The 26,860-nt window shown below is 41.1% G+C and overlaps 1 protein-coding gene across 4 annotated transcripts; it reads left to right on the top strand.

The window, feature by feature from the left end:
• The first annotated feature begins 8,958 nt into the window (after positions 1–8,958).
• On the top strand, positions 8,959–22,058 carry LOC115122569 (paired box protein Pax-8-like). Of its 4 annotated transcripts, XM_029651783.2 has the most exons (13): positions 8,959–9,157; positions 9,628–9,794; positions 13,822–13,950; positions 14,724–14,889; positions 15,131–15,328; positions 15,533–15,609; positions 16,022–16,147; positions 16,261–16,430; positions 16,630–16,750; positions 17,361–17,597; positions 18,044–18,145; positions 19,922–20,008; positions 20,935–22,058. In XM_029651783.2, exons 3-13 carry the CDS (start codon positions 13,881–13,883, stop codon positions 21,003–21,005), a joined length of 1,425 nt encoding a protein of 474 aa, XP_029507643.1. In that variant the 5' UTR covers positions 8,959–9,157; positions 9,628–9,794; positions 13,822–13,880; the 3' UTR covers positions 21,006–22,058. The 4 variants fall into 4 exon arrangements, with proteins under 4 accessions (XP_029507643.1, XP_029507651.1, XP_029507660.1 ...); XM_029651791.2 differs by lacking the exon at positions 9,628–9,794; XM_029651800.2 differs by lacking the exon at positions 13,822–13,950.
• Positions 22,059–26,860: the final 4,802 nt, after the last annotated feature.

The following is a 26,860-nucleotide window of genomic DNA, read 5'->3' as shown; positions in this document are numbered from 1 at the left end:
TGCATTCTGTCTTCACTCCTCCTAAACTGTTTCACTCAAGCTGACAAATGAAACACTCAAATGAATACCAGAAGGTATATCGTAATAAAACGACAGGGTATATCCACACTGGGACAAAGACAAACACCACAACATAACCAACATCTATCACACATTTACCAAGCATGCTTGAGAGGGAGAGAGTGCTTTGCAAGGTTGCTATAATTATCAAGCTTGACCTGGGTCAGTGGCTCCAATCTCACTTTCAACCTCATCAACCAAGATGTTGACAATGTGCTTGACGGAGAATTACATGGCAATAAAGGCCTAATTACATTGCTATTACTCTGGACCATCCGTAATCGTCAGACAACGTGTCCACAGGACATCTCAGCAGTAGATTTGCAGGGGGGCTCGTGTGCATGGGGAGCACTCTCCCTCTTATAATGGAACTCGATGCATGCATGGTTCATTTGCATATCAAGCACATTCCTGTTTTATGGCGTAAACTGTGGTGATAAACTCGCTGGATTGACAAAAGGGGACTGACTTCATGACTGGTAACAAACAAACAAATACCAACTGCCAGATACATAGTGGGCCGCATAAAAATGTATCTGTATTTGAATGTATTCAAATCAATGAGTGTTACCTTATAACTGGGGGGGGTTTTCGCATCACGTGACTTGATTAGGAAAAACTCATGGGCCCTTGTTATTTGTAATAGGGCATAGGGCCCCACATTTTTCCTGGTATTTTCTGTGTCAGCTAACTGCGAGGTCTACATATGAAAAAGGGAAGAGTTACCCATCAAACAAGGAGGAGCTGATGTGTTTTGGCCTATTGTCTTTCCCAGAGGGGGGTGAAGGATGCTGCTGGAATTGGGGCACAAGAGGGACACTGCTCAGGCCTGTCTGAAAAGGATTGGGGGTCTTTGTGAACCCAGGAGGACCCTGTGGCAGTCCTTACCTGACCTTCTGCCCTCTGGCTCATTCCATGTGTCAAAATCTCCTGCTCACACATTATGGCTTCATCAACACAGCTGCACCCTCCTCCCTCTATTATGGCCAACTTCACCTAAGACCTTTCTCTACACATCAAATTGAGTGGGTGGAGATTCTGCAGATTATTGTATCTTCTTCATGAACAGCATTTCAGACTCACAGAGCCTATAGGCTGTTCCCTTGCACTCCATTGACTGATTAAATACTGAGTTGACTGATGTTAAACATTATCTAGATGAATAATCCAATTATGCTGTGTTGGACTGTAAATTGATTTCTTTGACCATTCGTTTGTCAAGTATCTCTCCGGTGGTGTAGAATGTTTGCCACCTGAAAAGTTGACCACCTGAACAATGGACCACCTGAACATGGCTTCACCTGTGTCCTCTCAACTCCCCCAACATACAGGCAACTGCTTTGCACCCTGTGATGTCAGTCTCTATGGAAACCACTACCCTGACTGACAGGCAGGAAGAGGGGGACTACTAATCACTCTGACCATCCAACTCTCCCTTTGCTTATACTTTGTCTGCCTGTTTGTCTCTCTGTCTGTCTACATATTACTGTAAACATAAGTTCATCATTCACATGTTAGCAGTTGTCTTTTTTATTTTTTTATTTTACCCCTTTTTCTCCCCAATTTTGTGGTATCCAATTGTTTGTTTTTTAGTAGCTACTACCTTGTCTCATCGCTACAACTCCCGTACGGGCTCGGGAGAGACGAAGGTTGAAAGTCATGCGTCCTCCGATACACAACCCAACCAAGCCGCACTGCTTCTTAACACAGCGTGCATCCAACCCGGAAGCCAGCCGCACCAATGTGTCGGAGGAAACACCTTGCACCCGGCAACCTTGGTCAGCGTGCACTGCGTCCGGCCCACCACAGGAGTCGCTGGTGCGCGATGAGACAAGGACATCCCTACCGGCCAAGCCCTTCCTAACCCGGACGACACTAGGCCAATTTTGCGTCGCCCCACGGACCTCCCGGTCGCGGACGGTTACGACAGAGCCTAGGCGCGAACCCAGGGGCTGCAGTACAGCGCCCTTAACCACTGCGCCACCCGGGAGGCCAGCAGTTGTCTTTGTTTAAGGAGTAGCCCTGATCTCATTGACTGAATTTATCTCTTTCATCCATATATCCTTTTTTAAAAAGGGGATTCTGTGTTAGGATTGTGTTTAAATGTTTAAATAGCTGAAGAAAATCATTGCCCAGACAATTTAATGTGGTTAATGAGGTATACATTTTGAAGGTTGGGCCTTGAAATTAATTGCAAAATCTCTGAGGGAAAGGTCCACATATTTTCTTAATAAAACATGCATGAATCAAACAATAATCATTTGAATAAGCTGCTATGCGCAAAAAGACTCAAATTTGACTACTATACCACAGACCAGGCAGACATCATTCAGTGTGTGAGATTTCTGCCTCAAGCCTGCGAGTCTGAAGTAAAGTCACTGATGACAGTCACAATAGACGAGAGAAAGAGAATGAGAGAGAGAGATGGAGAGAGAAAAAGAGAGAGATAGGTGGAGAGAAAAGGAGAAGGGTAGGCAGAGTGACAGAAGAGAGAAAGGTAGAGCCCAAATAGCCTGGATGGCAGGGCAGGTAGGGCTTAATGTGGGGCAAGCCGCTCCGTGGCTAATGGCTTTTACCGCCTGGGTGCCATTGTGGCCTGTACAATGGCCGTCACGCTGGGATTTTGTGAGGAGCTTGCCGGCAACAGTTATTAGCCCCAAAACCTCAGGGGGAGCAGTCAACAGAGGAACAAGAAGATTTGGGGTGCCAGGGGGAGAGAGGAACAGGGTGTGGGGTCAGGGGTCAGACCCAAAGTGGAAATGGGAGGCAGAGGGTGAACAATAGAGGGGGCTGGACTGGGCAGACAAAGCTGAAGGGGGGTGACGGTGCACAAAACACAGGAAGATGAGGATAGAAAGATGGAGACAGAATAGAGGGGTACCAAAACAGATGGTAAGAAGAGGTATGAGAGAAAAGGCAAGCACCAAAGAACAGGAAAAGGTCGCTGTTTGCAACATATACATCAGAGGGTCAGTCGAGAGAGTGACTGAGTACCTAACTAAAAGTGGGTAAATCACATATGGCAATTGGCAACATACTGTTAATTTACATAGCCCAACTAAGCATTAATGACTGAATGCATCAATGGACGCATTAATGACATCTTGTAATGGTTTCAAGGGGGGCTCGTGCTCTCCTCATGCTGTAGTTGAGCAGTAGGCTATTTGTATCCCCTCACATATTCATGGTACAGCTTCTGCAATTCTAGTTGGATCCTTTTATGTTGGCTTAAACTATGCAATGCGTTTACTGCATGGTTGACATACATTTAAAACGACTGTTCCCCCAAATTACAAAATGACATATTGGTTTCCTTACCCTAAGCAGTCTATGGACCAGGTATGACAGTGATCCATGCTTTAGTTTCATTTCCCTGGAACCGTTTCCACATGCTAATGTTTTAGCATTTGTGGCACAAATCCCATTCAAGTCATGGGACCGATATTTGCATTTTTCATACATGTTCAAAACATCTAAAAGGGACTTTGTTAAGCTTCACAATCAATTTGAAATACTTTCGGATGATTTGGACATCCCATTATATGTTAGCTTGTGGAAACAGTGCCAGGGAAACTAAACCAAAACATGGATTGTCATAACTTGTCCATAGACAGCTTACATGGTAAGGAAATCAATGTGTAATTTTGTAATTTGGGTGAACTATCCCTTTAACACAAATTAAATATTTAAGGAGACTATAAAGAAGAATATAAAACAATAGAACATGCTATATGTTGGAACATCAGGAAAAAAGTACTATGGACATCAAACGTGAGTGTAGATGAGTGGAAATCCATGAAAAATAGAGGGCGCATTGAATAAAATAAGAATGCCATTGGAATTGTAACAGGACCCTGGTGGAAATGGTTAAATTTGGACCAACGCAGGCAAAAATGTTTGCAAGGAGATAATGGAATCAGCAATATTGAGGCGTTTCTTCAGCTATTATAATCTAATTATCTGGCTCATCTCGAATCGCTGACAACAAAGAGACAAGCGTAAGGGTATATTTATAAAAGTTGCTATAAAGTGGGCTTTAACATGAGCCCATTCATCTTGCAGAGCGTGCGGAGTGACAAGCGGAGCCTCGTGGAGCAAGTGGAGGCAATGCATCACGCAGAGACCGGGACGGGAAACGCGCGTGCACGCGAATGCACTTTTTCTTCACTTCGCACCCACCTCTGCAGGTGGAGAGACTACGACAAGACAAAACGGTCGTTTAGTTTTTGTAAAATAGTTTGACAAGAATTTCACAACGGAAAGTTAAGTCAGAAAAATGACAATTTTGGTGACAATGTTGGTGGTATGAGAAAAAACAGCCTATAAGCTATGTCTATCAACTGAATCTGGCCTGTTCTTTCGCCCACTCTCTCGATACAGTTCCGTCTATTCTTATTTTGTGGGCTGTCTTTTAGACCTATGCAGTGTGTACACTACGGAAATTAGAAACATGTGTACGCCTATTAGTATAGCCTGAGCATTTGCCAAGCCCAATAGAAAATTCATTTTTGAATTTTGATAATTTACACCGATTAAATGTCGGGCCTCTTAGGTTTATCAGTTGTCATGTCATAGCCTATATTTGAAATATATAATTTGCAGTAGTTTGCAGTAGTCTACTTCGTGGTGTTCCCTTTATGGTCTCTCACATCATTATCCAGTGAAAAATAGCTCAGCTGAGTTGCATGATGTACAACATGCCTTTTACCGGTGTAAAGTGTCAAGCTTAAGAAAGGTTAGCCCTAATACGTGAAAAAAGATTTTGTTATTATGGAATATTAATTGTTTTGCTTGAGGCTACAACTTAAATCCAATGCACTTATGATACACTTCAGTTGAAAAGCACAGGCCTGATATTATGGTAGCCTATATAGGCCCGTCATTTGTGAATAGGTTTCATTTTATATTTGTAGCTTCTCTTTTGGACCAGAATTGATCCTGCTTTTCCAAACCTTTGCCCTCTGGTTTTCACCTGTCACCCCGGGGTCTGAACTTTGTTGCCAGTCCAGAGTTGGTCGGGGAAGCTTAATCCGGAGACCCCCGTTGCAAATTCTCAACCATCAACAAGACACACCCGACATATTTGGGGCGTGCATCTTCTTTGGCCTCATGCCCTTAAAAAAGTCACAGAGTATCACGTATGTAAGTGAGCGATTTTTATATAGGTATTGTAGGCCTATCCATGTTAGATTTTTGTACAGAAAACTAATTCAATATTGCCCTCAGGGAAAAGTGGCACAACGGAAAGAATAGTTGTGATTGAAATTCAGAAAATGTCAATTATTCTGGCAGTGGTGAAATGTTACTGTTAAAATATTCATTAATTATTACGATTAAAACATAGACTTTGATGCTTCTTCTTTTAATTTGGTGTGATCATTGATGCTATACCTGTCGAGATAAAGCAACAGTATTTCAAGAGCACTACTTCGTCCAATCTGCAAACCGTGGTAGGCTAGTAGTCGTTGAGCCATTCATTTAAAGAAAGTAGGCTATAGCCATAGTAACTGTATTCATTGAGAAAAATCACAGCAACTTTGGACTGAGGAGACGTTATTCTTTTGCAAGCAATGTTTTTTAGCATTTTTGCTGAAGGTGGGCTGTGCTCATATCCTACAACTGTTATAAAGATGTATTTTTCTTTGATCAATGTATGTTTTTTTTCTTCAGATTTTCATTTTACTTTGTATTAACTGGCTCCACCGGAGCGCTAAGTTTATTGTGTCGGTCCATTCTAGAGTCAAATCGCATAAGAGCTTGAGAATATCCTCTGGCGAAATGCTTTTCTCCATTGCATGTTGACAACCAAATCTGAGAGTGGTTCTGAACTGCAGGGCATGCACTGTACATGATGTGCAGACCTGAAAAACCATCTGCGGGTTGTCTTTATAAAATCTCGCAGAACAATGGAAGTAGGGGTTATTAATAATCAATCAAGTTGCAAATTAAACTGTCTTGTTGATATGGCCTGGGTGAAGAATCTTTTCAGAAACTGTCTACGAGTTTATCTAAAACCAGATTCATTGCATATGCTATATTCTTTATTCGAATATTTCAGGTTTTATTTCGATATGATTATAGATGACTATAGACTATTTACAAAAAGTTTAGAAACAATATATATAGGCCTATTGTATTCCCCGCAGAGCGACGCAGAGGCTCGTGATAACTATGCAGTCGCACTGTTTAATTGTCAAAGGAGTTATGAGATTATTGGAAATATAACAGATTATTTTAGGTGAATAATTCATCATAGTTATTGAACGAAGTTTTGACAATACACACAACATGAATATCCCCATCATAATCGTCGATGTAGTTATTAAATTGATGGAGGCCTAATTATGTTATTTCTTCTTTTTCAATTTCTTCCTCCTCTTCTCATCTTCTCATCTTCATCATCATCATCACTATAATATTAGGACTACTAGGAAGAGCTGGAATGATGTACCAAAATGGGCTAGGATGATAGGGGGGGGGGTCATATAATTATTTTAACAGTTTCAAAGGTAGACTAATAAAGATTAACATACTATATTTTTTATAATAATTATTATTAATGGGTACCCTGTGACCCAGTCTTCTGATTGGGTGTATATTCATGCGGCCAGTTTGCCTCAAAGCAAGCCACATAACAAAACCCCTGAAATTAAACATTATTACAATTTACACCTCTGATCTACATACCCATCTAGAAGTTTTAATCCCCTGTTAAACTCTCGATAACCTCTGTCTCTCCTCTTTCTTTCTCTCCATCTCTCCCCTCCCCAGGCAATTGCCCTTCGCGCTCTCTCTCTCCACTTTATAGAGGAATTCTCTACTTCCATCTAATGTTATGTTTCGCTTTAGTCCCTCGACAGTTTTTTTTTATTTCAAAACACTCGCCCTCTTGTCCCGGAGCGGCACTGATGTAATGGTATTTACATTGCACCGCGGGCCAGGGAAGATGGAGAATGACTTCAGCAATTGTAGCCTAACGAGATAAGGAATTGAGGTGCATTGACCAATGATGTTAAATTGTTTGGGGCGCACAAGGGTCCCCTTCTTCTATCTTCCTTGCCTATAGGTCGTAGCCTAATCTCGCAACTAACAGGCCTAGGTCAATCGGAGTTTCTATTAGATTGTTTTGAAGGACCTACTCTTGCTCGGACCATATTTGTTCTGTTTTTCCAACCAATTTCCATGGCAAAATGTTGCATTTTTGACTACTCAATTTTGCCATGTTTTCAACTGGCAAAATTGTAAAACAACTGTAAATTGGTGCCACGAGCCATATGGTTAAATAGCCCGTACTTTCTGCTGGGCAGACGACACTGTGGCCATGTTAGGAGACATGGGGCCATAAACGAGAGTCATTAGTGGTGTTGTGTTTGTTTTACAAGCTCACGAGAACAACATTAACAGTGTTGGAACGCAGAGGGACACCGACACCCTGTTGCGAAGAACCACGCGCATATTTCATGGAGCGCACTCACTTCGATTAAGTGGTGAATGGGTCAAATAAACTAAGGCATACAATACACAACATCAGAACGCTTTGGCTATATATCATAACCAACATGTTTAAAATAGAACCGACGTGGGATTTTCAGACGTAATGTCTGAACAATGTAAACTGGATAGGCACTTTAACTGTTGTGACCCTAAAGACCTGTCTATAGACGAGTATTATGTAAGAGACCATTAGAAATGTAGCATTGGCATTTACAGCGCTTACTGATGGTAACTGAAGAGACGAACAGGATAGTAGGCTTTGCTCAGGTGCTTAGAGGGATAGAACACAATCCATGTAACACTGTCTGACCTACAACGACACAAACAACCACAGAAAGCAATCTAAGGGCAAGTGGTTGAAAGGTAATAGAATAATGTAATCTCATATCAAGTACCGAGTAGTTGTTCTTTTGACTGAAGGTGGCGATAATGTTGAAGATTAGGATATGATGTATGGGATTTACCTTTGCATCTACCAATGTGTAACAATTGAATAAAAACAGTTATAATGTAATAATTATTATAATAATAATAATATGCAAATAGTAATAAAAACACAATTGAAAAAGGCTATTCTAACAAAGACAATAAGCAATTATATTGGAACAGACATGTTGGCTATTAATGTGCAAAAAGTAATAATGCAAGCTAAATGATTATGGGCAACCAGAGCCTATTTGAGCCATATTTAATTGGTTGAAAGTTGTGTAAAAAGTAATAAAATATTAACAATAGCCTATGCAACCTTTTATTTTATCCATTATTTTGTCATTCTAATTTAATTCTGTCCCCTGAAACGAAATAATAAGCTAGCCTAGATATACTTCAATAATGACTGTAAGTAGGTCTATGTAATACACTATATCTGATGTACTTAAACTTTATGATTTAAACATCTTCAATATATAGGCCATACACCCATGTCCCTGACATGGTATAGGCCTATTTAGTCATCATTTTATCACTCAAATAAGGGGACATAGGCCTATACCTGTTGTGCGATAGCAGAAATTGTGACAGATCACAACAAATCAAGTAGGACCTACCAAATTGTGTGTGAAAACAGTGTACTCCAAATGAACCTGAATTCACAGACCCCCGGAAATCGTGTCACATCTTGTACACAATCTAATCAAAGCGAAGCTGTCGCTGGGGGTGAATGAAAACAAACCCGCTCCTTGACGAGTGTTTCCGTAAACGTTGCTGTTTTGCTCAGTCAGTGTGCTGTGTTGGGTGGAGTGCCACTCAAACCACAAAATCAGTCATCCATGTGGCTTTGGGAAGGGTGACACCCACTTTTCAAATAGCCACACCTCATCCTTCGTTCTACTGCACCCCGCTCGACTCCATCATCCAATGGCCGCCGCGCACCGTCTCCACTGCGCGCCTCGGAGAGCATCTGTTGGATAAAACCTCGCACAGAATTAGTAGCGGATCCTAAACAGTTACACCACCTCTTGACTGTTGAGAGAGCATCATAACAGACGCTTTATCAACGATTGACTTGGATCTCCCCGGCCAAGGTTACATTTTCGCCAGTGTGGTCTAGCATTGGATAATAATATAAGGATATCTGCCCGGACCTTTTTTCTGCAAGGCGAAGGTAATTCTTTGCCCCAATTATGTGCTTTAGATTGTAAAAGCAATGTTCGAAAGGCTATTCATGTGATACATCACTGTTTTAGCAAATGTGAATGGTTGTTAAAATATTTAACAAATGGTTGTAAATGTGTAGCTTATTAACAATGAGCAGTGTATTGGCTGATCGTTTAGTTAGTCTACCGAGTCAGGTTAGATTCGCTGAGTAATGTGAGAGAGTAGTCCCAACAAATGTCCAAGGCTACCCTACTACGGAGTATAGGCTACGATAAGCAGTGAAACGTGTTTTTTGTTTTGATTTATTACAGACCTAGATATATTTTTGAAAATAAGAGGGCGATAAGAGATGAGAGAACGGAAGACTCAACTTAAAACTGCAGCGCGGGCAATAATATAGGCACACTAAAGAAACACAACATCACCACACGATATTCATAACAAACCCATATTAACTATTACAATGTCCTCTTGCAGAGCATTTAAGCGTGCACTCAGGAACACATTCATGCCAAGCGAGGCCCCACATGGACTAAAAACATCTAATTAACTGGGAGAGAGAGAGAGCGCGTGGACCCTCTTACATTTGGCAAGGACACCCAACGACCAAGACCTCAGAGATATGTCCAACAACACCGGACGAGGTAAAACACAAGATCTGAGACCCCCTTCCCTCGTATTGCTATATTTTGGCCGGTAAACAGAAGATATCATTCATACATATGAAATATGTAATTGTCAAAGCAAGCAAAATAATGTAATATAGGCATGACTAAATATTTTGGAGGCTGTAGCCTAGACAGAAATCAGCCGTCAAAAGTTTATGCTCATATAGGTGTTGACAACGGAATAAGTGCCTGTCAATATTTTCCAGTTATGTTTCAGTAGAAATATCTAACATTTTTCATGGGGAATTCTAATGGCATGAAAATGAACTGCTTTTCAAGTAATTGGGTGATTAGGCTGATAATAAACTGGATTTGTGCACCAACGAAATGGTGGTTTACGGCTTCCTTGAATCAGGAAACCCTGAAATATTGTTTGTTGTTTCATTCTAATAAATTGACATTATTCATGTTGAATAAGGACTTTATGAACAGAAACAGACTGTTTTGTAGGAATATATTTTATAGAACACATTAGCATGGTTTCTAGAATTCGCCCCTGGCTGTTTATACAGTAATTGGTCTCTATGCATCAAAGTAGAGATTGGAAGGCCAATAACCTTAATCAATGAAAGCCATAAGGATCACTAATTGAATAACTTAATGTGCACCTGTCCTTATAGGCCTACATTGTTTTTAGATTTATTTTCCTTCATTTCAGGGTCTTTGTAAAAGTTATGTCCATTTATGAATGTAACATTTAGGCCTATACGAAAGCAAACTATCAGTGATTGACCAACAATTCTGAACGTTGAGCATGGTGTTATAATTCGTGTGTGTGTTCATTCAACAGAAAGCCAGGGTGAACTAATAGTTTTTCCTTCTCTCGTGGAGGGGTTGGGAAGTTAATTGGACGTTAGTTTAGCTGTCAGATATAGATTTGGGCCAATCCGTGGTCATTGTCACTTCAATCGAGTTAATGATGGAATCGTGGGGAGCTGAATGGTATGGTTTGTTTACGTTTCACCCGGTCTACCCCGCGGTATAAATTATGACACCCTCTTGTCGCCTCAGACGCGCCATCTTCTTTCATGTTATCATAGCACCCTCTGTCAAGGGTTACAATAACCGTTCAGAAGTTATAGTGCCGCATTGCACCTCAATGTTTTTTTTTGTTGGTTTATGGATGTAATCAAATTACGTGACATACAAAGGTGACATAATACATATTGTTTAAATTTGCTGGGAGTATAGGATAGTCAATAGTCAACCAAGTTGTCAAATGTAGGCTCGATCTCTAAATTAGTGATAAATAATTGTAGCTTATGGCCTGTGAGCGCAGGAGCAAACACCTGCTTATGTGAAACATAGTCTTAATTTCTTGTGTTATCAGTAATTGTAATGGAAATCAAGCAATGTTGGACAAATCACAGACAAACGATCTTGTTTTGAATTTGAACTAAATAATGGGTAAGGCTAATCTTGACCAGTGTGGCCACACATTGATTCCATAGCCTAATGGTGAGTTCGTGGGATATAGCTTACAAAATCAAAGGGTATAGGAACAAAATAGTGTAACAGAAATGCTGCATTATTGAAGTTATTATGGAACCAACATGGTTTTTGAAAGTGAGAGGTTCTGCAATATTTCGTGTATATTCTATTTAATATAAGCAACAACAAAACACTTATGGCAGATATTTCCTCAGGCGTTTTGACGGCACCTTATGTTACATTGTAGAGTATGTCCTCGTAAACATGCATCCAAAACGGTAGGCCTGTAGTAGACCTATAACATTAGGCATATTCCCGTATAATTCAAATCAAACCAAATCAAAAATCGAATTGTGTTGGTAGCATACACATATTTAGCTGATTTTATTGCGGTTATAATGAAATCCTTGTGTTCCTAGCTCCAACAGTGCAGCAATATATAACAATATACAACAATACACACGAATCTAAAAAGTAAAATAATGGAATTAAGAAAAATAAAAATATTAGGAGGAGTCCAGATATACTACATATTCTATCCATATACTGTCCATATTGTCTATACATCCCATCACACATACATATAGATTCCTGTGTATTGTTGTATATATATATGTGTGTGATGGGAGGTATAGACCATATGAACAGTATATGGATAGAATATGTAGTATACCTGAAGAAAAGTGTATGTACAGTTGGCTCAGTTAGTAGAGCATGGGGCTTACAACGCCATGGTTATGGGTTCGATTTCCACGGGGCACCAATACGAAAAATGTACGGCGATGTATGAACTCACTACTGCTAAATGAGAAAACACGTCAAGTTATTAACTGGAATACGGTATATACATATGAAGTGTGTAACACATTATTTAAAGTGACCAGTGTTCCATGACTATGTAGCCTCAAAGGTGCATGGTAGAGTTAGTTACCGGGTGGTAGCCGTCTACTGACAGTGACAAATATGAGGTCTAGAACCAATAAAATTGTACATTTTACAGAGGATTATAAATTCGAATCCACTTTGATGGGGAAAACTATAAAGATTAATTATTTCAAGGGAAACAACCTAAAGAAGAAGTTATGGCATATCTATAAATGGCGCATACATGGAGACCATATAGGCTTATAATTGTGCAATTACAATAAAAAGTCAGTATGAGGGATGTGTGTGTGTGTGTGTGTGTGTGTGTGTGTGTGTGTGTGTGTGAGACAGAAAAGAGAGAAGAGAGAGTGTGCGCGCGCGTGTGTATATGCGTGTGTTTATTCCCTTGGGGTTGCTTGGCTTTAATATCCTGCAGGTTGGTGAAGCTTGGCGGGGTGATTTTTACACACTCCGCTAGCACCGTTAATGGTGCTCCTGTTCCCCACCCAGCCTCGTCCGGCCTCCGTTTGATGTGGAAATGAAAGCTGGGAAAGGACTGAAAAAAAGAGCCAGGGGAAGCAAGCTGCTGAATGGGTTAAATTAAAAGCATTGGGATTCTTACAAAGTCACTGATGCAGTCCATAGAAAGACAGAGTAGCTGCTGACAACTTTCAAAATTACGTGGCAAACCTCTCCACAACTGCATTTCCAAGTCCTCAAATAAAGGATAAGTCGATTTTTGTATTTATTTTTTTACGTTAAAATGGCCAACTATAACTAGAACATGTAGCCTATTCCCTTGTGCAGGCCTATGGTATTATTTTCAGCCTGGACACAAGGGAATGAATGTTCTTCTACAAATGAATATGCGCATTATCCTGAGCGTATAAGTGGTGAAACATGAGTTTTATAGGCCTAGGCCAAATAGGAGTAACTATTTCATTAAATCCCTATAGTTCAAATACAGACAAATCTGCCATATAATCTACATCACCCTATATTGTATTTAGAATACTAACCTTATTATACCAACTGACTACCGACAGCCGCCCATCGATGTGGAGAGATGAGAAGCCTATAGCATTTGTGTGGGGTGAATCAGGTTATTGAAAGCCTATTTGAGTGATATTTGACCTAAACAGTCATTGGAAATGGTCGACTTGCTCACAATGTAAAAGTGTCTAATATATAAATAACGAATGGTTAACATTTCTTTTGCGTAATTGTAATGTTTTGTTTTCATTAGACTATTAACGTGTTATACATGTCAATCAAAGAGCTGGTTTCACATTGAACTTTGCTGTGTAGGAGGAGCCCGTTGACCTCGCATACATACAACAATTTCCAAAGAATAACTAACCAAATCGTATAAAAACAAACTCCAAAATATAACATGATGACAAATAATTTACCGTGATATTTAGGCTATAGAATTGTAGCTTAGACAGTATCACTTCAGGGTATGTTGAAATCGAAATTATGGCAATAGGGGATCATTGTGCATGTGAGCTGTTTTTCCACGTCGCGTGCTAGAATATGCCTAAATTATGCCATTTTATAGGCCCCAAACTTCTGACAAAAATAACACATCTAAATCTATCCGTATTATAACGTTTAATGTGACATTAATTTATATCAAAGTTAGGATAAACTTACTTTCTCTGCGAGGAATGACTACCCTGCTCTCGCTGCCTTGTGTGTCCCATAGGAAACCCAAACCCGGAGAGAGGAATCTAGAGGTCAGAACCAGGATTGAGAACATCTAGAATGTGGAAGACATACACAGAGCTGTCTAGACCAGAAGCTGTCAAATTTCTAGCTAGATCCGACTTAATTGGTCAGTTACCCTCTTTTACCACTCTTTTAAAACAACAATGAATTATGCATGGTACATTTACAAAATATGTTCTGATGTGCATCATTCCGGGTTAGAGCAGTTACCGGGTTAGGGTTATATTTTGATGAACTGTTTTATGATCCAACGTTCATATCAATTATATATAAACTTGAACTCGCCAGACATGCTTTTCTCCTCTCCTCAACATAAAAAAAACAACTTAAATTAACTTTATTGAAAACAATGCTTTTTTAACAAATTCCAGGAAATAAATGCACATTTTTTGGCTCATGACATACACAATTTTGTGAAGTAATAATAATAATAATAATAATAATATATTGTACTTCACTCATTCTTGTTTACTTTGTGCTGAATTTTCCCAACAGGTTCAATTACATCTTCTCTTACAAATCCAAATGACCCACTTTGTTTTATCCTATTTGTTTTATGCATTCTGAAAATACTTTTGCCAATAGACACCTAAATAATATTTTATTTATTTCATGAATTAATCTATTTTGTTCTACCTGACTGTAGTATGACATAATCCTACCTATGTAAGAATGTTAGGTGCTAAGTAATCCCTGTTTCAGACCAAACAAATAGCCTGAAGACAAGTCAAATCAGCTCAGAACCCGTTTCAGTCAGCCCTCCCTGTGTGTGTGTGTATCTTCTGTAAGAGGTAGTGCTGAGTGTGGGTGGTAGCGTGGGTGGTAGTGGGCTCAGGTTCCATGACATTTATGTATGTTTCATCCCCCCTCCTCCCCCAGGTCATGGGGGTCTTAATCAACTAGGCGGAATGTTTGTGAACGGCCGTCCGCTTCCGGAGGTGATCCGGCAGCGCATCGTGGACATGGCCCACCAGGGCGTGCGTCCCTGTGACATCTCCCGGCAGCTCCGCGTCAGCCACGGCTGTGTCAGCAAGATCCTGGGACGGTGAGGACCTCATAGAACTTTTGCAACTTTACACAATGGGGTTATACTGTTTATGGCCCTCCATTGTGTTCTCAAGACACTTAGACCAAGAACCACTGTCTCCCATTATTTAAACATTCTGGGTTCGCTATACAGTATGGAATTGGTATCGTAAACACTAATCTTTGTACAATGGAAATGATGACCATCCACATTCACTATATTGCTCTCTTATGTAGCAAATCTCTCTGTCCTTTTCCAGCTACTACGAGACTGGCAGCATCAAGCCAGGAGTGATTGGGGGCTCCAAGCCCAAGGTGGCCACTCCTAAAGTGGTTGATAAAATAGCAGATTACAAACGTCAGAACCCCACCATGTTTGCCTGGGAGATCAGAGACAGGCTGCTGGCAGAGGGAGTGTGTGACAGCGACACCGTGCCCAGTGTCAGCTCTATCAACAGGTAATGACTAACCTCTACATTATGCTATGTGTAAACCAATACATATCAGAGTGGACCTTTAAAATAACCATTGTGATCTCTTTAGTAATGTAAGACAAGTGTTTAGAAATGAACTGGGAAGAAGAAAAAGAGTTTTCACTGTTCACCCACTGAAGTGGTTCAATAGATTTTGCACTGTTCTCTAATCCCGGCTCTTAATTCCAGAATAATCCGAACCAAGGTGCAGCAGCCATTCAATCTGCCTCTGGATGGCAAATGCCTAAGCCCAGGACACATACTCAGTGAGTTTCTACACAGACACACGTACACACACACACTCACATCCACCCTTGTGATTAACAAAGCGCTAACACTCCCCCCACTCTAAGCACAGACACACGCCTTCACTAAGGTCCAGCATTATGATCTGATCATGCAGTATTAAGCCTAAAGAAACTCCATGCTTAATGGTACGTAAGATTAAGCGCTAATGGTCAACGATAATATTGGAGTAATAATGGTCCATTTCCCTCATTTCCCTGTCTGTCTGTCTGTCTGTCTGTCTGTCTGTCTGTCTGTCTGTCTGTCTGTCTGTCTGTCTGTCTGTCTGTCTGTCTGTCTGTCTGTCTGTCTGTCTGTCTGTCTGTCTGTCTGTCTGTCTGTCTGTCTGTCTGTCTGTCTGTCTGTCTGTCTGTCTGTCTGTCTGTCTGTCAGTCCCCAGTTCAGCCGTCACTCCCCCTGAGTCACCTCAGTCCGACTCCCTGGGCTCCACCTACTCCATCAGTGGCCTGTTGGGGATACCACAACCCAGCCAGGAGGGCAAGAGGAGCCATGACGACAGTAAGTACCCTCAAATTCTCGTGCAATCCCAAATTCTCGTGCAATCCCAAATTCTCCTCTCTCTCTCTCTCTCTCTCTCTCTCTCTCTCTCTCTCTCTCTCTCTCTCTCTCAGGTGACCAGGAAAGCTGTAGACACAGTGTGGACTCTCAGGGCAGCGGGGGTGTTCCTAGAAAGCAACTGAGACCAGAGCACTTCCCACCGCAGCACCTGGACTGTGGCTTCGACCGCCACCACTACCCCCCAGACTCCTTCAGCTCTGCTGCAGCTAGCAAGACCGAGCAGGTACAGCAGCCTACATGGCACATTGGCACTGAGAGCTGGTGGATCCTGATTAACTCCACTCCCAAAATTACTCTCTCTATCTCTCTCTTTGTCTTTCTTTCTCTTTCTCTTTGTCAATTTCTTATTCTCTCCCTCTCTCGCTTTCACACATGCAACACACACTTACACACAAATGGTTAATCCGATCTATCCTCCACAGACTGTGTACCCTCTCTCGCTCATCAATGGCAGTCTAGAAGATGGGAAGACCAGCCTCTCAACATCGAGTGCTGCTATTGGTCGGAATCTGGCAGCGCACCAGGGCTACACTGTGGTGGCAGGTAAAACTCTTACGATGGATGCTGCTTTCTCACCCTGCACAAATATCAGAGCTTAAAGATGAAACCGAGGACAAACTGAACACGCTGACACATGGGAGCATTGTTTTCCATCAGCATATCTGAAGACCCAATTCACAAAGACACTTATGTTGAATGTAATAATGCATTGATAATCTGTGAATGTAATAGCAGTCTGTTTAGGCGTGTATACTCTAAACTGTATCATCTGTGGTTGTCATCAATCTGATTATAGATCTTGGTTTCCGACTGAGCTATCATAGCAGTTGATGTTTATCTCTGTAGTGCAGCCACATTTTAGCTTGCCGTGCCTGCTGATGCGTTGTGCAATTAATTTGGCGTATTATCACAAGCTGCCCAAAGCACCCTTTCAAGTTTAATTTAAAACAGATGTACATGATGTGCTGTATGTCTATCCGCAGCGCAGTTCGCAAACACATCAAACACGATGTAGTACCCATTCACTCATCATTCATTTCAATCAGCTAACAGGCTATTGCTGCTGTGTATTTGTTAATCCATTCATATCAGTTAATTCCATTTTATTTCATTTTCTCACCCATCCACTGAACCACTGGCCGTGCCACCTCAGACCCCCTACAGCCCCTCCCACTTTGTCTGAAACAGGAAATGTCCCCAGAGGTGACCAGCACAAGCCCCTCTCCGAATGTGGTGGCCAACTCAGCTTTTCTGGAGCTGCAATCGCTGCAGGCCCCTGTGTCTATCAGTAGCAGCTGCAGCAGCTCCAACCATTTCCCCCATGCCTTCAACTCATTCTCCCATCATGCACCAGTGTACAGCCAGTTCAGCAGCCAGTCTCTCATAGCAGGTAATGAAGCATTCATCTCATCCATTGCCACTCCCTGTAGGGGGTTCATATGGACAGTATACTGGTAGACTACACTCTCTTATCATGTCACCTGCCACAACCACCAAACCCCATGTGCAGTACTGTACACGAACATCACTTGCTGTGTATGATGGTAGAATATGGGAGTCCAATAGGGCGGCGCACATTTGGCCCAGAGTCGTCCGGGTAAGGGTTTGGCCGGGGTAGGCCATCATTGTAAATAAGAATTTGTTCTTAACTGACTTGCCTAGTTAAAGAAAGGTTAAATAAATAAATAAAAAATACCTATGGTGGAATGGTAACTGGCATGATTTCATGTACATGACACATATTTTGGGAGGGCCAAAGAATTTATTTGTTTTTCATGTGTACATCCACCTCCTGAGAAGAGCTGACATTGTGTGTTTTGTCCTTCTCTGTTTCAGGAAGGGACATGGTTAGCTCCACTCTCCCCGGCTACCCTCCTCACATCCCCTCCAGTGGCCAGACAGGCTACTCATCCTCCGCCATCACTGGCATGGTAGCAGGTAAGACTCCCATCCATTGACATTCACACTGAGACAGGCATTGGCATCTCAGATGGGGTTTCAGATAAATAAATTAATGATGTCTCTCCTTTCAGTTGAGCTTACGTAAAGGTCCAATGCAGCCCTTTTTATCTCAATATCAAATCATTTTTCGTTAACAATTAAGTACCATACTGTGATTGTTTTTAGCAATGAGCAATTTCTTAAGCCATAATTTTGCAAGGACTGTCTGGGAGTGGTTTGAGTGGGGAGGGGAAAACAGAAAATGAGCTGTTATTGGCAGAGAGGTTTGGAACTTTCTTTCTTATGGGTCTGTTATATAATTTACTGCATGGTGATGCCACCATGGAAGGCCAAAACTCCATCCCACCAAAACAGGTTGACATGACAGGCAGTCTTTTCAAACAGCTCTTACACTAAAAGGGCAATCGTTTTGCAGTATTATTCCAATCTCATATATATAAAACACAGGAAATCATGTTTTTGACTGCACTGGGCCCTTAAATGCAGTTCATAGTTTTATTTGTGACCCAAACATGATCCCATCTGGGTTTTCCCTTTGGGGAAAGCTAAAACTGAATATGCTATGAGGACAAAGCACCACTGAGAAGAATGTAGACAACAAAACAAAACATTGTTTTGGGGTAAGGCAGTGACCAAAACCAACGTTAAAAAAGCAAGGATGGGAGTGAGAGAGGGAGAGATAAGTGCTGGGAGGGAGGATTGGAGATTAACAGGAAGGCATGGTGGTTAATAAGTAGCCTGCTCGGCTGGTGAACTGCTCGGCTGGTGAACTGCACGGCGGTGCAGCCAGGGCCCAGGGGGTACAGGGAACAGGCTGGGGGTTCCGCCCTGCTGCCCGCACCCCCACGCCGCCCCTCTGACCACACATCGCCATGGGAACCAGGGGCCCCACCAGACGGGGAGAGGGTGGGGGGCCACAGGGTGGCAGAGTGGGCCCGGGTGAGAGGGAGAGAGGGGGAGAGAGAGCACTGTGTGTGTGTGTGTGTGTGTGTGTGTGTGTGTGTGTGTGTGTGTGTGTGTGTGTGTGTGTGTGTGTGTGTGTGTGTGTGCGTGTGTGTGTGTGTGTGTGTGTGTGTGTGTGTGTGATGTGCCTTTTTTATTTGAAGTCTGCCCTCCGAAGCGCGAAATGAGAGGGTCTGATTTATTATTTTTCTGGTGGGCTCGCTGTGAGAAGCGTTCATACACAATTACTCACAGAAAGGGGGGGTCTGGGAGGGAGCGGAGGGATTCAATCCAGCCAACATAATTACCAATTAGATATTGGAATGTAAAAAAAAAAGAAGAAGAAGAAAAGAGGACAGAGAGAAAGGTAGAAAGGCTAAAGCAGGAAGTGAGGGATAGAGAGGAGAGGAGGCCATTTTGGAGGGACAGGGAGGGGAGGGTTAAATGCTATAGAGAGGATGTGGAGACTAGCCACACGCATCAATGAGTCGAGGGATTTTACCCCCAGCCATTCACCTGGCTCATAGATTAATGGTTTACAAGCTACCCTAACCGTTGGTGAATTATGAGCTAAGTCTTAGCAGATGCTGGCAAGAGGACAAACACCCTCAAATGAAGGCAAAATAAAACTTTGAGGAAGTTGTGTCTTTTTAAGAAATATAATGCATAATATTGTCTAGACTGTAATTTAATTTTGTCTGTAGGCTACACGTACGTGTGTGAATTTCTTACTGAATGATGTTGGTTACTGTATATATGTCTCAATGTACATCTGATGCATGTGTTGTTTTTTTGTTCCCTGTCCTACAGGTGCAGACTACTCTGGCCAGACCTACACTCACTCCCCCTACACCTCCTACAGTGAAGCTTGGAGATTCACCAACTCCAGCATTTTGGGTGAGTCACAGTCAGTCCGGCACAGTGGTGTTCACCTTTCATAAGTATTAGAAGCATGTACTGTAGTCAGTGTTGTTTGTGTACTGGAACGATGTATGATTCCACACAGGACTGTACTGTTTATAAAGCTGATGTTATGATTGAATCGAACGTGATCTTCATGAACAAATACAAAATGAAGGTCTTCAGAATATAACTCACGGATCAGACTGAATTGTTGTAGATAAAAGTTCCAGCTTCAAATTAAAATGTTTGTTTAAAGCTTCCCTTTGAAATGTTGAATACAAACCATTCATGTCATGTCAAGTTTATACTTTAAACCTTATTCTACTGCTTTGAACCTAAGATACAATGAATGAACCCTGAGTATCAATGGGAAATCCGCAAATACATATCCTCACTCCAACCAGGAAATCATGTACAGCCAAATGTTTGGTTTCAGTCACGTCACATGTATCATGATTTCCCCTAGTCCCCATGGAAACTAGTCACCCAATTACCAGGAGGTCGGCTTCAAACCACTGCCGTGTACAGTAACTCTCTTGGAGCTGACTAGCCTGAGAACTCGTGTCACCTTGACCCAGCTGATTTCACCAGTTATTAACGACACAGGGGAAGATAAACAGTATTAATGCTTGTGTGTTGTAAATGCTTAATTCTATGCATAACGCAATACATTCTGTGACATTTCTTCCATCAAGTAGCAGACCCATCCTTAAAAGAGAGATTGCAAAACAGGCAACTTTATTCATGGGGCAAACTATCCAAGCAGGGCAGATTTCCATCTGAACCATCTGCTATTGTCATGTGGTGGATGGGATAAAGAAAGCCTGCTTTACATTGCATTGTCCCTCCTAACACCATCAAAGCCAAGCTAAAAAACAAACCACAATAGTAAACTCCTTTATCTCTGTCGCCCCCTGCAGGTTCACCCTATTACTATAGCTCGGCCTCCCGCACTGCTCCACCATCCACTGCAGCCTACGACCATCTCTAGCTCCCATGGACCAACCCTCATCAAGAGGACTGGTAATGGGGACCAATTGGCAAATGCAGCATAGGAAGGAAGCTATGATGAGAATTGGACTGTCTCCCAATAATGGACAGGGAAGTAAACATATGGAGACTTTGGAGACTTTTAATGGCAACACTGAACCAGTAGTGCTTGAGCATGAACTCATGGACAATACCTTCTCATGGCTAACTAATGAATTATTTATTTGTTTTTAATGACAGCCTCATCCAGGATGACTTTACACGTTTACACATGACATTCTAAACACTGTAATACATTTGGGCAACTGATTTCTATGACTTTTTCAGCGGCAACGCCCTGAATCCTGCATCATGTATACATCACTCTAAAGCTGTTTCACCAAAGACTTTATTTTTAGCACATTTTACAACTCTGACATGCATTTTTGACTTCATGGTGACATCATAGGATGAATTATGGTGTCACAGTGTGGTAACTGCTTTTATGTGAAGTTAGGCCTGAATTTGCATCAAGTTTACAACAGTTTTATACAATACACATGTCCCTTTTGCATTCTAGGGTATGTTTTTCGGGATTCTCTGTGTTGAATTCAAAATTCAGCCTATTTGAGCCCATCACCCAGCAAAACCTTCCAGATCTTAAATGTGACACAGTGCCAATAGTCTAAATGAGGAATACAGTCACACATGGTATCATTAACATAGCAAAATGTCCTCATGTCTTTGTCAAAGAAAATGTGCGACATGAATTGAACTGTCTGGGTTACACTACTCTTGTTTGGCAATATGTATATATAGTAAATTGCAAACTGCTCTTAAGAAAAAAATGCAACTTTATCATGAGGATGATTTGAGGTGAATATTGTGGGGATTAATGACTCATGAAAGATTTGGGGGGTTTTCTTCAATGATATTTCGAGTTTGTTGTAATGCTGATGTTTCGTAAGAACTGTGACTAAACACTTTTTTTCTTATACTGTTATTAATATTATTGAAGATGTAAATACGGAATTTCTAAAGAATTATTTTAATAAAATAAAGCATGACAAAGTGATTCTCTGCCTTGCATATTTTTTGGACATCTTACTAAATCAAGTCAAAACTCCTATTGTGTAATAATCACAAAACTGGAATAGTATGTAGGCTTGTTTTAAATTGTGTGACACAAGCAGAATTTAAAACTTGGGTCCAATTCTGTGGGGTTTGGTATCAGTGAAAATCTTTAGGTGTAAAATAGGTGAAGGCCGTTTAGCCTACAGTCGAAATAGTTGTTCTGCTATTTTAAAATGATCAACACATTATCCAACCATATCGTACTACTTCACAGTCACACTGCTTTACTGTGTCCTATTTGTGCTGTTAAATTCTCCACAAAGACAGTAGGTCTACCTTGTTGCCATGTATGTAGGACGTAGGGTTCCCATTGTGCACAATAAATACTGTACATAGTGGACTAAATAGTTATAACAGAGTAACTTATCATTGTCATCATCATTATTATTATTAGTAGTAGTAGTACTAGTAGTAGTAGGGCCTATATGGTTATACTGCAAAACTCTTAAATGTTACCTATTTTCTGCAACTCAGCAATTTACTGGAAACGTAAGAGGACGAAAGCAATGATCCTGAACACACGCACATCTGTTTAATTTATTATTTTATTTTCTGCATCATGTAGTTTTATTTGCAATTATTTCTCCCCTCTTTGCGGCCTCATTATTATACCGCGGTAACGAGGCCATGGTTCGGCGGTGCCACAGCCCACCTGGACCCACCGTCACAGCAAAGGCCGCGGGACTTGACGGATTGCCTCTCCGCCGTGGATACAGCCAATACGAAATACCAAACCACACCCCACGATGTTGGAGAGTAGACCTATACATAAAGGCTATCTCTGGAAAAAAATGTATTTTGGTTTCGAAAGGGACCCAATCACGTTTTGTCTCGAATTGTATTATTTTTAATGTTAGACTCGGGATCAATTCGTTACTGGCTTGATTTCCCCCTAGCCCTACTGTTTCATATTCAACTTCATCAATGAGTTTCCGCGCAATTAACCCTTGAATGTGAGCTCTCGAATGTTACATGCCACATACAGTGCCTTCAGAAGGTATTCATACATTTTGACTTATTCCACATTTTGTTGTATTACAACCTGAATTCAAAATTGATTAAACATATATTTTTCCTCACCCACCTACACACATTACCCACAAGCATTTCGCTATACCCGCAATAACATCTGCTAATCATGTGTATGTGACCAATAAAATGTGATTTGATTTGAATGATAAAGTGAAAACATGTTTTATGAAATGTCTGCAATTTTTTGTATTCACACACGAGTCAATAACTTGTAGAAGCACCTTTGGCTGCAATTACAGCTGTGAGTCTTTCCTGGGTAAGTCCACATCTGGATTGTGCAACATTTGGCTTTTATTCTTTTAAAAATTTTCAAGCTCTGTCAAATTGGTTGTTGATCATTGCTACACAACCATTTTCAGGTATTGCCATTGTATTTAAAGTATAATTAAGTTTAAACTGTAGCTCGGCCACTCAGCAACATTCACTGTCTTCTTGGTTAAAAAAACTCCAGTGTAGATTTAGCCTTGTGTTTTAGGTTATTGTCCTGCTGAAAGGTGAATTCATCTCGGTGTCTGGTGGAAAGAAGACTGAACCAGGTTTTCCTCTGGGATTTTGCCTGTGCTTAGCTCCATTCGTTTATTTTTTATTCTGGAAAAATGGAGAGTTGTATTGGATTTGACCCAAACATAACACTTTGCATTCAGGACTAAAAGTGAATTAGTTTGATATTTTTTTTGCAGTATTCCTTTAGTGCCTTGTTGCAGACAGGATGCATGTTTTGGAATATTTCTATTCTGTACAGGCTTTCTTCTTTCACTATGTCAATTAGGTTAGTGTGGAGTAACTACAATGTTGTTGATCCATCCTCAGTTTTCTCCTATCACAGCCATTAAACCACGTAACTTTTAAAGTCACCATTGGCCTCATGGTGAAATCCCTGAGTGGTTTCCTTCCTCTCTGGCAACTGAATTAAGAAGGACACCTGTATCTTTGTAGAGACTAGGTATATTGATACATCATCCAAAGTGTAACTAATAACTTGCACAAAGGGATCACATGCTCAAAGGGATCATCAATGTCAGTTTTTTTTACCCATCTACCAAGAGGTGCCCTTCTTTGCAAAGCATTGGAAACCCTCCCTGGTCTTAGTGGTTGAATCTGTGTTTGAAATTCACTGCTCAACTGAGGGTGGTAGCCTACTTCAGAATAAAGATTCATACATTATAGAATTACAGGCTGAAATAGCATTTTGTTTAGTTTACGTTAGTTTTACCATAGCACATTGTTTGTTATGTAGGCCTAGTGTTGTTTTTTTTACTATATTAATTTATTTCAATAGATGTGTTGTTTTTCTTATGAACATAGGCCTAGGCTACTGTACACCCTTCAAAGACTGAGTGTATCATGGCCTTAATTTACCACGAAAAGAACCATCACAAATCAAATAAAACTAAGGCTAAGCTGCCTTTTGAAAAATGGTTTTAAGCACACAATATCAATGATAACTGGCAAGCAATACAATGTAATCAGGGCAGTACTCAGCAACTGACGAAGATGAGTCATGACATCTCTTTATTTACTGTATACTGTGTCTCTCTCACTCCCCTCTCTCTCCCGCCCTCCCTCATCCCTCCCCCCTCATTGTATTTACAATGGTGTTTGTTCTTCACTGGTTGATCATTTTTTTGTGGCAACAGGTCACAAATCTGGTTGCTGTGATTGCACACTGTGGTATTTCCCCCAATAGATATGGGAGTTTATCGAAATTGGGTTTGTTTTTTTAATTCTTTGTGGATCTGTGTAATCTGAGGGAAATACGTGTCTCCAATATGGTCATACATTTGGCAGGAGGTTAGGAAGTGCAGCTCAGTTTCCATCTAATTTTGTGGGCAGTGTACACATAGCCTGTCTTCTCTTGAGAGCCAGGTCTGCCTATGGCAGCCTTTCTCAATCGCAATACTATGCTCACTGAATCTGTACATAGTCAAAGCTTTCCTTAAGTTTGGGTCAGTCACATTGGTCAGTTATTCTGCCGTTGTGTACTCTCTGTTTAAGGCCAAATAGCATTCTAGTTAGCTCAGTTTTTTTGTTAATTCTTTCCAATGTGTTTTGTCATGATTTGGTTGGGTTTGTTTGTGTTGCTGTTCTGGGGCTCTGTGGGGTCTGTTTGTGTTTGTGAACAGAGCCCATTGTAAAGAACCAAAAATGCAGGCCGATACTCGCTAATGATCAAAATCCAGAAAAGAGACATTAAATTCTACAAATTCTACAACCACCTAAAATGAAGTGATTCCCAAACCTTCCACAAGGTCCACAGAGCCCATTGTAAAACACCAGGGCTCTGTGGGGTCTGTTTGTGTTTGTGAACAGAGCCCCAGGACCAACTTGCTTAGGGGACTCTTCTCCAAGTTCATCTCTCTGTAGGTGATGGCTTTGTTGTGGAAGGTTTGGGTATCACTTCCTTTTCGGTGGTTGTAGAATTGAATGTCTCTTTTCTGGATTTTGATCATTAGCGAGTATCGGCCTGCATTCTTGGTGTTTTACAATGTACACTGAGGATATTTTTGCAGAATTCTGCATGCTATCTCAATTTGGTGTTTGTCCCATTTTGTGAATTCTTGGTTGGTGATCGGACCTCAGACCTCACAACCACAAAGGGCAATGGGTTCTATAACCGATTCAAGTATTTTTTGCCAGATCCTAATTGGTAAGTTGAATTTTATGGTTCCTTTTGATGGCATAGAAGGCCCTTCTTGCCTTGTCTCTCAGATCATTCACAGCTTACCTGTGGCGCTGATGTTAAGGCCGAAGTATGTATAGTGTTTTGTGTGCTCTAGGGCAAAGGTGTCTAGATGGAATTTGTATTTGTGGTTCTGGCAACTGGACCTTTTTTGGAACACCATTGTTTTTGGCTTACTGAGATTAACTGTCAGGGCCCAGGTCTGACAGATCCTGTGCAGAATATCTAGGTGCTGCTATAGGCCCTCCTTGGTTGGGGACAGAAGCACCAGATCATCAGCAAACAGTAGACATTTTACTTCAAATTCTAGCAGGGTGAGGCCGGGTGCTGCAGACTGTTTTAGTGCCCTCACCAATTTGTTGATATATATGTTGAAGAGGGTGGGGCTTAAGCTGCATCCCTGTTTCACACCATGGCCCTGTGGAAAGAAATGTGTGTTTTTTGCCAATTTTAACTGCACACTTGTTGTTTGTGTACATGGATTTTATCAGGTCCTATGTTTTTTCCCCAACACCACTTTCCATCAATTTGTATAGCAGACCACCATGCCAAATTGAGTCAAAAGCTTTTTTGAAATCAACAAAGCATAAGAAGACTTTGCCTTTGTTTTGGTGTTTGTCAATTATGGTGTGCAGGGTCTGTCGTATTGTAATTTGGTCAAAAGCCAATTTGACATTTTCTCAGTACATTGTTTTCACTGAGGAAATGTACGTGTCTGCTGTTAATGATAATGCAGAGGATTTTTCCAAGGTTGCTTTTGACGCATAGCTCATGGTGGTTATTGGGGTCAAATTTGTCTCCACTTTTGTGGATTGGGGTGATCAGTCCTTGGTTCCAAATGTTGGGGAAGATGCCAGAGCTAATTTGTTTAAGTGTTTAAGTATAGCCAATTGGAATTCATGGTCTGTATATTTTATAATTTCATTGAGGATACCATCAACACCCCCAGGCCTTTTGGATTGGAGGGTTTTTATTTTTTCCTTTAGTAAATTCAATGTAATTGGAAGAATCCAGTGGGTCTAAGATTCTAA

Source organism: Oncorhynchus nerka, linkage group LG4 (genome assembly GCF_034236695.1).
Source record: "Oncorhynchus nerka isolate Pitt River linkage group LG4, Oner_Uvic_2.0, whole genome shotgun sequence".
NCBI classification, from domain to species: Eukaryota; Metazoa; Chordata; class Actinopteri; order Salmoniformes; family Salmonidae; genus Oncorhynchus; species Oncorhynchus nerka.
This window is presented reverse-complemented; position numbering and strand designations above follow the sequence as displayed.